Here is a 13,628-nt window from a genome sequence, read left to right as displayed (position 1 = left end):
GTCTTGGTGGAGACATTTCTGGCATCTCCCTTGTTGAAGTTGGCCGGTGGTGATTTGTGCCACTGTCGCTCTCTGGTTGGCTGAAACGATGTGAGACAGACATGAACAGCCACGTTCATCCACCACCTTTCTCCACCCACAGTGCTGTACACAATGAGACATTATTCTGGAAATGGCATATTACTGTCGAATGCGGATAGTGCAATTTCTGTACCACCTCCACGACAGAGTGACCCATGTGTCAGGCACCCACTGTCATCCCTCTTTCAAAGTCAGTTAACTCAGACATTATCCATACTGACATCGAATTACCATCTACATGAATGCAGCGTACCTATATACCTGCCAAGCAGCACGTTCGTCCTTCTGTCTTTTCAGTGTAGAGCAGTGGCCAGCAACGTTATTACGTTATTCTTCAACATAAAATAATCAAAGTCTCAAAATCAATTTATTACATTTTTTTTTTTTTTTTTAAATCAGGTTAGGTATATATCTAACTGAAACGAAATACACTGGTTACAGAATTATAATTTTTGAATTGTGGAAAAAAAAATGAGGTAGTTGCATAAAAATTGGAAATAAACATAAAAATGAAATCAGGCAAGTATTAATCAATATGATTTCTGGCACAGGTGGTATTCAGAAATTTTTTTTTTTTTTTTTTCTTCTCACTGCAAGCAATTAAAACTTGCTTTACAATTGCCCAATCAATTGTGATCACTATTTGCCAGCCCCTGGGTGCAGAGTAACAAATCCAACAAGTTATAAGTAAAAAAAAAGTACTAATTTTGTCAATCTAATTGATCAGACCACAGTTTTATACTTTTGTCTTTGATACACCAAACATTTGTTTTTTTTAGAAATAGTGCTTTTTCACAAAACAATATTATTTTTATGCAAAATTTAAAAGTAACTGCACCATATTTTATTTTTATTTACTATTAAAAAAATAATAAGTTGAAGTTCATAGTTTCATCACTAACAGCAATGCTGGACTGGTGGAAAATTTTCCACATGATGAGGGCAATCTAACATCGATGAGGTCTAGAATGGTCTTCCCAGTCTTGTATCACTGGGAAGACCATTCTCATCTGACAGTAAGCTGTACCCAGAAATCATATAGGATGAATTCTTCTGATTTCGAAAGATTTCAACTAAGTCATTAATATTAGCATTAGCAGTCACAAATGATATAAGGAAGCAAGCTTAAACAGTATCAGCCAAAAAAAAAAAAAAAAAAAAAAAACCCCTACCCACAACAAATGTCCCTCCTCTTAATTTTTCTAATGTTTCCTTCAATTTATTCAAGATAACCACTTCCATAACGTAACCTGGTAGGTTGTTCCAACGATCCTTTACTGTGACTGAAAGTAAAATTTCCACATGCCTATTTGCTGCTGTCCTTTTGCAATTTAAGTTAGTATCCTTATGTGTATTCTCCATGTAAGAATACCTTAATCATAAAATTTACTCAATCCATTTAAAGCTTTAAATACTGTATTTCCCATTGTATAAGACGCACCTTTTTTCGAAAAATTTAGGGTCTAAAAATTGGGTGCATCTTATACAATGGTTGTAGATTTTTTTTTACTTGCATTTCCTGCTTTTTCGTGCTTGTTGTCTTTGCACTCATTGTTTCGCACTTGTTACCGGTATATTAGGTTACGTTTTGCCACATTCTGCCCAGAAATGGCTCAGAAAAGATTTTCGTACAGTGCTGAATTCAAGTTAGAAGTGATCCAGTTTGCAAAAGTGAATGGAAATCGTGCTGCTGAACGTAAGTTTGGTCCTCCTCCAACTGAGAAAACAATCTAAGACTGATTACGGGAAGAAGAAACCCTACTGAAAATGCCACGGCAGAAGGCCATGAGAGGCAAGTCAGCAAAATGGCCTGATTTAGAGAGGGAATTGAAGATATGGATTGAAGAGCAAAGGGCAATTGGAATTCCTGTGTCCACAAAGATGGCTTAGCATGAGGCAAGAAGAATTGCTGATGAAAAAGTTACTGATTTCAAAGGAGGACACAACTGGTGCTTCAGGTTCATGAAACGGAATGGACTAAGCACGCGTACACACACCAGACTTTCCTAAAAGATAGCTGAAAGCTATGAGCAGTAGGTCCTCAAATTTCATCGTTTTGTCATTCAATGTCAGAAGACACATCAGTTTGAGTTGGGACAGATCGCAAATATGGACAAAGTCCCCCTTCAATTTGATGTCCCAAGTAACAGAACTGTTGATAAGAAGGGGGTGAAAACTGTAACTGAAGACAAGCGGACATGAAAAGAGCCATTATACAGTTGTTCTAGCTTGTTGTGCCGACGGAACCAAGCTGCCTCCTATGCTGATTTTCAAACGCAAAACAATGCCAAAAGAAGACATTCCTTGAGGAGTGATTGTCCACGTTCATGACAAGGGTTGGATGGATCAGGATGGGATGAAGATCTGGTTTTAGAAAGTTTGGAGCAGGAGACCAGGTGGGCCCTTATGCAAACCTGCCCTATTGGTGCTTGATCAGTTCAGGGCACACATAACAAAAAATACAAAGAAGATTGCTGCAGAGCAAAAAACAAAACTTGCCATCATACCTTGACATCCCAGCTCCAACCACTTGATGTCAGCATTAACAAACCCTTCAAAGCTGACATGAGAGATGAATGGAACCAATGGATGAAGTCTTCTGGGGACAATTTGACACCAGTAGGAAGAGTGTAGAAAACAACTATAGGAGAAGTTTGTACCTGGGTGAAAAGATCCTAGGATAATATCAAGATTGAGATCATTGTCAAGTCATTTAAGAAGTGTGGCATTTCAAATGCCATAGATGGAACTGAGGACGAGGCAATATATGAAGACAGTGATTCGTCATCAGACACAGATGAGGACAAGCTAATGGATGGGAGTTTTGACAGTGATGAGTTGTATGAATTTTATGATGAATAAAACTTGAGTTCAATAACTTTATGCAATACATTTTGTTTCAAATTTCGGGCCCCAAAATTAAGGTGCATCTTATACATGGGGAAATACGGTACTTCAATCATGTCTCCTTGCACGTGCCTAGTTTACAAGCACTGCAATTTCCAGAACCAAAGTCTCATGGTAAGAGTATCCCTTTGTGTTCTTAACTACACTACTGTTCTTCACTGCATCCATTCTCTTCACCAATCTTGCTTCAGTTTAGCAAATTGCAGCATCTGCAGACTAATCACCTATGAGGTGATCTGAATGAGGTGTTTAAGGCTTTGAATGTATTGAGCAAGCTCAATGCTGATGGCATTCTTCCTCTTGCACTGCACACATGAGGGAGCATAAATTCAAACTGAGGAAGGATGATTTCAGGAGGTTTGCCTTCAGTCAGCATGTGGTTCACTGTAATAACAAAATTATCTGTTGTTATGGAAGTGGACATTTTGAATAAATTCAAAGAAGAACTAAACAGATTGTCAGATTTTAAAGGGGGTAAAGAAAATATTATTATTCATGTGGGGACAAATGATATTAAACGTACACGATCTGACGATTCGTTGGAAAAATATAGGACCATGCTGAGGAAATGTCGCGAGCTAGGCCATAATGTCTATGTGTCTGCAATTCTGCTCAGACACAATAGGAGGGATTATATGTTAAGAGCCGTGTGGATTAACTCAAGACTTGAAGGAATCTGCAAGGCTTTAGGGGGTAAATTTCTGTCAGCATGGCCCACACTTGTAGGTAGAAGGAATTTGATTTGTAGAGACGGGATACACTTAAACAAAGGTGGTGCAAAAGTTTTTGCCAGTATTATTGAGGATACCTTAAAGGTTCAGGGAAACTGCTAGTTAGGGGGGGATGTGGGTAATATTGACACGCGTTTATCTGATAATATTGGTCAAAGTAACTCTTGCACATACCTTAAGAGTTCTTATCTGTTACCCCAACTGGACGTATTATCTAGATGTTCTGGGGGCAAAGACGTTTCACGTGAGCGGGTAGCTAATATCAGGGAAGAGAGCCTAAAAAACTTCAAGGGTTGTGTTAGGGTTGTTAAATATACAAGAACAGTAAATCTTAATTGTTTATACAGTAACGCTAGAAGTGTCGTCAATAAAATGAGCAAATTCGAACTGCTGGTTAAAACAAGTAACGCGGACATAATAGGGCTTACAGAGACGTGGTGCCACCCGGAAATTGGGGATGATGAGTTCCAGTACGGCTTGTATAATGTATTTAGGAAGGATAGAGTAGATAGAAGGGGTGGTGGGGTAATGCTTCTTATCAGAAGCAGCCTGAGTGCGATGATAGCTTTCTCGGATTCAGACATTTCACATGCTAGTATAGAGTCTGTATGGTGTGAGATAGTTGGAAACAAAGGTATAATGCGAGTAGGAGTAATCTACAGACCAGGTGATTGTGACGATTATGACAAAAGCCTCTACATGCAAATGGAATGGGCAAGTAAGCGTCAATGCCTTATTATGGGCGATTTAAATTTGCCTCTAATTGATTGGAGGCAATGGGAAGGAAACTCGACATGGGGTACAAAATTTTTAAATCAACTAGATGACTGTTATTTGTATCAACATGTCAGGGAAAATACTAGAGAAATGAATATCCTAGACATCATCATCACACATGAATCAGATGACATAACAGGGCTGACAGTAGAGGAAACAGTAGCAGGAAGTGATCACGGAGTTCTACGGTGGATGATGACGAGAGAGGTAGCAGAAGTAAAAGGCAAAGGAATGGGTTTTAATTTCAGAAAAGGAAATTACGATGCCTTAAGGTACTACATGGCCTCTATTAACTGGGTAGATATCGCGCAGAGAATGAATACAATTGAACTGTGGTACGCTTTTAAAACATTAATCACAGATGCCTTGAATGCATATATACCATTAAAAAAAATACTCCACGAGAAGGGTTCCAAGTTGGATGAATAGTGAAGTTGCCACATTACTTGAGCAGAAAAAGGTGGCATGGAAAGGTTACAGAGCAATAAAAAGTACTGAAGCCTATAACAGCTACAAGGTGATGTGTAATAGAGCCACAGAAAAGGTTCGACAGGCAAAGGCAGTTTATGAGAAATCACTAGCAAACAGAGCAAAGAGGGGGGATAAAGAATTCTTCACATATATAAATGCCAAGAAGAGCAGGACAAACCAGATCGGACCTTTACGTAAGGGAAGGGGATAGTAATAAATACACCAACTGCCGTTGCAGATGAACTCAACAGTTATTTTGCATCAATATTTACAAATGAAAAGCCTGTTGTGGCAATGGGAAATTGTGGGAGCGAAGTTAAAAAATATGTAATTAATGATATTGAAATTTCGCAAGATTATTTAATGAAAAAACTTTCAAGCCTACAGACCAGTAAGGCTCCTGGAGTTGATGGAATATACCCTATAATCTTAAGGGAGGCGGCAAGCGAGTGCATTGAACCATTGAGGCTAATTATGTGAGCATCACTAGACTCTGGGGAGATTCCCTTGGATTGGAAAAGTGCAAATGTATCTCCCATACGTAAGGGTGGCTCTAAAAGTGAAGTTGGAAATTATCGACTTGTCAGTCTGACTTCAGTAGTAGGGAAAATCATGGAGGCAATGATCAAGGGTGGAATTCAGGATCATTTGGATCGAATTGGAATTCTTAAGGATACTCAGCATGGTTTTGTAAAGGGAAAATCATGTTTAACAAAACTGGTTCGCTATTTCGAAAGGGTCACTTACGTGCTGGATTTAGGGAATAATTTCGACATTGTTTATTTAGATTTCAGCAAAGCTTTTGACTCAGTCCCACATGAGCTGTTGCTTTATAAGCTGGAACAGGTTGGAATCACTGGGAAAATCCTTAGATGGATAGAAGGATGGCTTCAGGGCAGGAGGCAGAGGGTTGTGATAAATGGCTATTCCTCAGTTTGGGTTGATGTAAAAAGTGGGGTTCCCCAAGGATCAGTATTAGGACCACTGTTGTTTTTAATTTTCATAAACGACATTGATGAAGGGATAGAGGGCGTGATGTCTAAATTTGCAGATGATGTTAAAATTGGTAGAGTAGTTAATGATCACTGTCAAGCTGAGCTTCTTCAGAGAGACCTAGATAGACTTCAGGAATGGTCAGAAAAATGGCAGCTATGCTTTAATCCAACAAAGTGTAAAGTATTACACCTGGGAAACAGTAATCCCAAAACAACTTATTCACTTGGTGGAGTTCAACTAAACCCAGTACTGGAGGAAAGGGACTTGGGTGTTACGATACGGTCAGCCATGAAATTCTCTGAGCATTGTAAACAGGTTGCAAGGAAGGCCCATGGTGTCCTATCGATGATCTATCGAACTTTTGCAAGTAGAGATAGGGACGTGATAATCCCATTATATAAGGCTTATGTTAGACCACACTTGGAATACTGTGTTCAAGTATGGAGACCGCACCTACAGAAAGACATCGAGCTTCTTGAAAGGGTGCAAAGACGGGTAACTCGCCTGGTGAGATCGGCAAAAGGGCATCCTTACGAAGAAAGACTTCGAATATGTGGGTTGCAGAGTTTGGAAACTAGACACCTTAGAGGAGATTTGATTGAGGTGTTTAAGGCTCTGAGAGGCATCAGTAAAATGAATGAGGACAAAATTTTCAAGATTATAAATGATGCTAGAACTAGGGGACATAAATTCAAGTTACGGGGGGAAATGTTTAGATTGGACTGCAGGAAGTTTTATTTTAGCCAGCGAGTTATAAATTACTGGAATAAGTTGCCTTCATGGGTGGTAGAGGCCGACAGTTTGGGGAAATTCAAAGGTCATCTGGATAGTACTTTCGGGTAAGGGAAGCGCATAGGATGATAGGTTTAATTTCCTTTTTTTTTTTATTAATTATGATTTTTTTTTAAAATTATTTTATTTATTTTTATTTTTTTTTATTTTATTTATTTATTTTTTTATTTATTTGGCTGGTGCAGCATAAGCCATAGGCCTTCTTGCACCATGCGGCCGTTACTAATACTAAACAAATTACTGGAAGGATTGGCCAGGTGATGTGGGAAGGGTTTTTTTTTTTTTTTTTTTTTTTGCTGTCTGAGTGCTTTCTTGCATCATATGCCAATACTACTACTACTACTACTACTACTACTAATAATAATAATAATTTAAGAAAAAGACTGTTTTAAAAATTGGAGCAGTGTGATATTAAGTGGAAATTGCTGTTATGGATAAAGGAATGGCTGAGTGGAAGAAGACAGATTCTATATATTAAGGGCACTGCTCTTCTTGGAATAATGTTATTAGCCAAGTTCTCCAGGTTTCAGTGTTGGGCCATTGTTATTTTCTAAATTTACAAGAACTCATTAATGACATTGATGAAGACAATATCATTATCAGGTTTAATGTCTAAATTCAATATCAGGCTTAATGTCTAAATTTGCAAATGTTATGAAAGTTGGCAGGGTGGTTAACAACAGTAATGAAGGTATGTTGCTGCAATAAGAGGTAGAAAATCAGGCAGATGGGCTACGAAATGGCAATTTGAAGTTTAACAATGACAAATGCAAAGGACCTGGGGGTAATTGTGCAGTCTGATATGAAGTTCTCTTAGCAGTGCAAACAGGCAGCCAGGATAGCTCGTGGGGTTTTATCAATGATGTACAAGAATTTTGCCAGCAAGGATAAGGAGGTGATTTTCCCTTTGTATAAGGAAATGGTCAGGCCACACCTTGAGTACTGAATATAGGTCTATAGGCCTCATTTTAGGAAGGATGTAGAGTTGCTTGAGTGTGTACAGATTGGTGAGGGGAACGAAGGGGTCCTCTTACCAAGGAAGGCTTAAGTTCTGCAAATTGCAGCGGCTGGAGACTAGGCACTTGCGAGGTGATCTGATTAAGGTGTATAAGGTCTTGAATGGGTTGAGCATGACGAATTCTGATCCGCTTGCTCAGATTATGAAACTGAAGGGACATAAATTCAAATTCAGGTAAGACAGTTAGCTGTAGTAAGCTGTAGAATAGATGTGTGGAAATTTGCCTTTAGCCAGCAGCTGGGTGAGAACAAATTGTAAGACAAACTCCCCATCTATCGCTGTGGAAGTTGATAGCTTAACTAAATTCAAGGAGGAATTGGACAGACTTTCAGAGGGAATGGATGTGTGAAATTGTGTGTTTTTTTTTTTGGCTGATGCTACATAAGCTCATATGCTCGTTTTCTTGTATCACATGCCTCCATTATAATACTATTACTATAAAAACAAAATGACACCGGAGATATCAAAAGAAAATTGGGAATTGGACTGAAATGGTTAAGTACTACAGCACAGAACAGTTTTGAAGCATCTATGCCTCTGTGATTATTGTACAGATCTAAAATCCATGTAGAAGGAACATATTTGGGTAAATGCATGTGAGAGAACTGTCTGACAAAGGTTTGTGTAATATTTTAACCTCCATGGATTGAGTGGCAAATGACACAACTGGCATAGATCTAATGAAGTTTATCACCCTTATCACCCTGACTGTATTCAGTCAGGGTGATAAGGGTGAGATGTTTTGAGGATGCATAACGAGCAAAGGAGCTGAGCAGAATACATTTTGTAAATGGTACTGATAATGGTGAGTACTGCCAAAAATATTAAAGGAGATTCTTTAATTTCTCTTGTGTTTTCCAATGAGACTCTACGCCTTTTTATACTTCAAGTAATGTTAGTATAACATTATATAATCATTTAATACAATTTATAGTATGCTAATTTTAACTTGTTTAAAACAAAAACTGACTGTTTTATCATTTTTTTTTAATCTTTAAGTGAAGAAGTTTATGCAAGGCTGCAATATCCAATTCTTATCATGGCCAAGAAATATGCTGATTTCAACCCAACTTGAAACTTTTTAGTAGCAATTTTCTAGGGCAGAAAATTGCTGCTAAAAAGCCATCAAGCATGGTAACATTGCAAGAAACTATTATTTATGTTTGGTACCATGTACTAAGTAATGATTATCAGAACCTGATACAACCTATACCAGATAGGTGCCAAGCAGTAATTAAAGCTTGTGGTGGGCCAACAAAATAGTAATATCTGTTATAGAAGACCTAATGGTATCAAAACTGTTTATTTGCTGCTGGTATACTTTTTTCCATCTTATTACATAATGTTTATTTCAAGCACTGGTCCCAATGAATAGTCATGAATACATGGAATAGCCATGTATTTCCAAGATTAATTGCTAATAAATATGTCTAAACAGTTTTTCTTCAATTTATTTTCTTATCAATAAAATGTATAATCATTTTACATCAGTGTATAACAAATTTGAGTCTACAGGGACAATAATTTCAAATGTAGTACTTGTTTTGGGAGAAAATTCACAGTGATGCAATTTAGGTAGCCATCATTGTATACATAAAATATATTGGTTTACAACAAAATGAAAATTTTTTCAGAAAATTATGAATGGCACTGTGTAGTCCAAATTGTAAATATCAGCATTAGCATTAGTAGAGGCATATGCTTCAAGAAAGCAAGCTTATATAGCATCAGCCAAAAAAAAAAAAAAATAAATAAATAAAAAAAAAAAAAAAAAAAAACTTTCCCATTTCACCCATCTATTCACTCCAAATGCTTGTCCAGTTTTGTTTTGAACTTATTTAAGTTTTTGACCTCCACTACGACAGATGGAAGTTTGCTCTAACTATCAACCACCCCTGGCTAAATGCAAATTTCTGCACATCTATTCTACAATTGTCTTTCCTCAATTTGAGTTTGTGTCCCCTCAGGTGAGTAAGCTGAGTAAGAGGAAGAATCCCATCAGCATGAACTTACTAAAACCATTCAAGGCCTTATACACCTCAATTAGATCACCTCACAGGTGCCTAGTCTCCAGATGCTGCAATCTGCAAAACTTAGTTCTTTCTTGGTAAGAGCAATCCTTTGTTCCCCTCACCAATCTTGTTGCCCTTCTATGTATCCATTCCATCCACCCCAGGTGCCTTTTTTATGTTCAATTTCAACAATTTCTCCTCCACTTTGCTCTCATTACAAAATCATTAAGCTCCCTGTGAAAGTTTAATAAGCTTCTGTCCTCCACTTCCTTGCAGAATTCCTCATGTGTGAATGTAGATGCAAAATATTTGTTCAGTTTGTCAGCTACCTCAGCAGGTACATCAACAATCGAACAGGCAATATCAACTGGACCAATCTGATTCATCCCCTTCCTTCTGGAGTTTACATAGGCAAAGAAGTCCTTGCTATTTTCTTTGCATCCTATAGTTATGGGAGCATTCACTAGAACTAAAATATGGAAGTTCTAAAAAAATACTGCAAAAGAATTCAACATTACTCCCTCTACATCTACCTCATCACCCTGCCACATGTAATCAGCATTGCAACAACGTTACACCACACACACACACATGCGCACACAAATGTGATTAAAAATTTCAGTAACCATAGATGTGTTTTTTGTTTTTATTTATTTTGCAAAGTAAATTTTTTAAAAATGCTAAAATCAAAGAAAACATATGGAAAGCAAATTTTCGGGCAGTAATGCCACAGGCTGTTTTTCCGTGATTTCAAGTTCTGCTTGCGTTTACATAAGCAGTTCACACAATGTGGATAAAAAAAAAAAAAAAAAAACACATTAGAATTAGTAATCAAATTTAACTTGTAAGTTAAACATATTTTCAATTGCACTAAGCTGAATTCCCACATTAATGCAGAGGAAAAAAGTATAAGCATTAAAAGCAAAAACCAACATGGTAATATGTGAAAAGTAATAAACTGTACCTACTCTATCATATTTCTGATAACTGAAAAATGCTCTACTCTGTAAAAGTATTTTTACATTTGTAGTACACATATTTTATCATTTGATTTATTTATTATAGATTTTAAAGTTGACACTTTTGAATAAAATAAATAAAGCAGAAATTACCACTTCTACATATCATAAACATGCAGCAAAGCACAGCAGAATTTATTTCAAACAAATTCATTTTTGTACCCCCGCGAAGTTCACTGTAATGAAGTTTTACTGTAATATATTTTCACTTCAATTTGAAATCACTTTTAAAAAAAAATTGCTCTGCCCATGTGCATATACAAAAAGAACCCAGAGACAATTTAATTAAAGCTGCTCAAAACACTAATTTCAAACTACTATTTTAAAAATGGTATAATTGCTATAGCCCAGAGGTTCCGCTTGATGGGGCTGCATTTGATTTTGGAGGTGGCATGTCTTTTTTTTTTTTTTTTAAACTGTTCCACTAATCCTAGTACAAAGCTTATTTTACTTCAATTGTTGAGATTAAATGTATTAAGTACATTATAAAAGTAGTGTACTCATGGATGAATTATGTCAGTAAAAATCTGTTTACTTTCACTTATTTTGGAAAATGGGGATGGGGTACATGAAATTTTCTGTGGTAAGATATATATTCTAAAGAATCCACTAAAATGCACCAAATGATAAACTAATGCAATAGAACCTAGAATCTGGGAGATGTTTTAAGTGTCCTGCCAAATTATGGACTCTGGACAATTATCTTAACTAGTCTAGGCATAAATTTAGTCCTTCCCTTTGACCTTCACATTAGAGAAAGAAACCAGAAGTGAAAAAAATTAATCATGAATAAAAAAATTTTTATTGGTATGAAAGGTACATATAATGATGCATTTCTACTTTTTCTTGTTGCTGATTTAACACCCCCCCCCACCCCCAATTTCACTGATTTTAGAGTTTAGGCTCAGATTTCCACTCCTAAGGTTCCCAAATATCTCCCTTTTCATGGCCAAAAAAAAAAAAAAAAAAAAAAAAACAATTTCTGTAAATGCATTAATATCAACCAAAGAATCTTAAGTGTCTGAGGCAGTATGCAATTTGTGTTGATGTGGTAAGCTATTAGCAGTTTTTGCCATATATACATTAACAGCCTAGACTCCAGATGTAGAAGTGCTTTTTCAAGTGAATTCACTCAGAGTCAGTGAGCAGGATCATAAAATTACAATGGTTATTTAACAAGATCATAAATTAATAAAACTAAAAAATAAAAAGATAAAAATCAGAAAATGAAGTATAACATCCTTAACTTTACAGAATATGTAAAATAATATGCAGTTAACATATGATTTATTACTTGCAGAGTCTGCATTGCAGCACATATCTGTTTCTCTGTAACATCTTCATAAAAGGTATAGGCATGTCCATATGTCCGAGATCTGTCCTCCCTAGTGATAATAAACGAATGGAAAGAACATTCCCGAATATGTTTCTGAGTACGAAAGACAAGCCCTCGGGGAAGACAGAGCTAAAGATAATGAAATTAATTAAAATAAAACTGCATTGGAAAACATGATTATACACAAGTTATTTATTTAAATAATGATATCACCAAATAGATTCAAAAAATTAATAACTGTTTCCAACCATACAACTGAAATAAACACTACGTATTATAGCATGCACGCACACATACACACACAATAAATATGTATATATTTAAATACTTAAATGTTCATTATAAAAAAAAATATCAATATTTGAGATGAAAAAATATCAACCCTCTCACACCAAAATTCTGATTCCACCAGGGAGGTAACAAAAAGTGAACATGAACATGCACTAACAGTGGGCTGTGCACAAAAAATGCACAGCCCACTGTTAGGTATGTTAGCATGTAGTTACATGAAATTCCGTATTTAGCTCTTTTAGAAAGATTTATCAAACCATTCTGAAGTTCATTAAAGTTGGACTAACAAAAACCAGGCAATTATTATTACTTTTTCTCATACATAGTAATAGTGTTTACTATATAGTGCAATGAAGCCATAGGCTTTTGCGGCACTGGCACAAAAATGGAAAATCCATCAGCTGTCAACTCTTAAACTATATCTCAAAACCTTCTATCTGATCAATGATCACCAATACAGATTCTATCTACTGGCATACTGGGGTATGTTACTCATCTTTGAACAAATTCGAAAGAAAAGCATGGTGAAATTCAAGAAGTTGCTCGACATTAAGGCTTTTGATTGTGTTTGACAGAGGTCTTCTAAACAAGCTTCCAACTTATGGATTGTCATCTCTTACGGTCTTCCAGTTTTCTCTCTGACTACTGCCTACAAGTGATGGTAGATGGTTCCCTGTCGTAACTTCTCCAGTATTCTGCAAGGTTTAGTTATTTTTCCTACACTTTTCCTCTTCTGTATTAATGACCTCCTTCCACTGACTGGAAATGCTATCAAAAATTTTGCTGATGATAGCATGCTATGTTCCACCTTCCAATTTGCAAAACATTCTGCACAAACAGCTTTAACTTTTCAAAAACCCTGCAGAAGTTCTTAAACGCCAATCTCCAGGTAATCCTTCAGGGGAGCAAAGAAAACTCTGTTAACCTTAATAGCTCTAAACTCAGTCTTCTCTTATTTCCCCCCCCCACCAAAAAAAGTCTCTGCTGCTTAGCTCTTGTCTTTTATAACAGGACAAGAACACAAATATTGTTTCCTCTGAATAAAAAAAAATTGGGTTTTCATTTTGCTCTCAGTGCTACTTTTCTTCTAAACAACTACCCATTCAGTACAAATCACAAATCCATTATACCACATGGTCTGGAGATGTGCAAATGTATCCCCAATTCACAAAGGGGGATCGAAGGGTGACACGTGTA

The 13,628-nt window shown here is 36.5% G+C and overlaps 1 protein-coding gene across 4 annotated transcripts in view; it reads right to left on the bottom strand.

Moving 5' to 3' along the window:
* The window catches only part of pns (DENN domain containing pinstripe), a 371,641-nt gene that overhangs the window by 320,989 nt on the left and 37,024 nt on the right, over positions 1 to 13,628 (bottom strand). For all 4 annotated transcript variants that reach the window (XM_090388148.1, XM_090388147.1, XM_090388145.1 and 1 more), the window contains exon 3: positions 12,099 to 12,269. In XM_090388148.1, coding sequence (XP_090244274.1) covers positions 12,099 to 12,269 — 171 coding nt within the window. The remainder of the gene's footprint in view (positions 1 to 12,098; positions 12,270 to 13,628) is intronic.

This window comes from Mastigoproctus giganteus, chromosome 13 (genome assembly GCF_048544385.1).
Source record: "Mastigoproctus giganteus isolate SK-2022 chromosome 13, ASM4854438v1, whole genome shotgun sequence".
Taxonomy (NCBI): domain Eukaryota; kingdom Metazoa; phylum Arthropoda; class Arachnida; order Uropygi; family Thelyphonidae; genus Mastigoproctus; species Mastigoproctus giganteus.
Note: the sequence above shows the minus strand (reverse complement) of the source record. Positions and strands in the feature narration are given on the sequence as shown.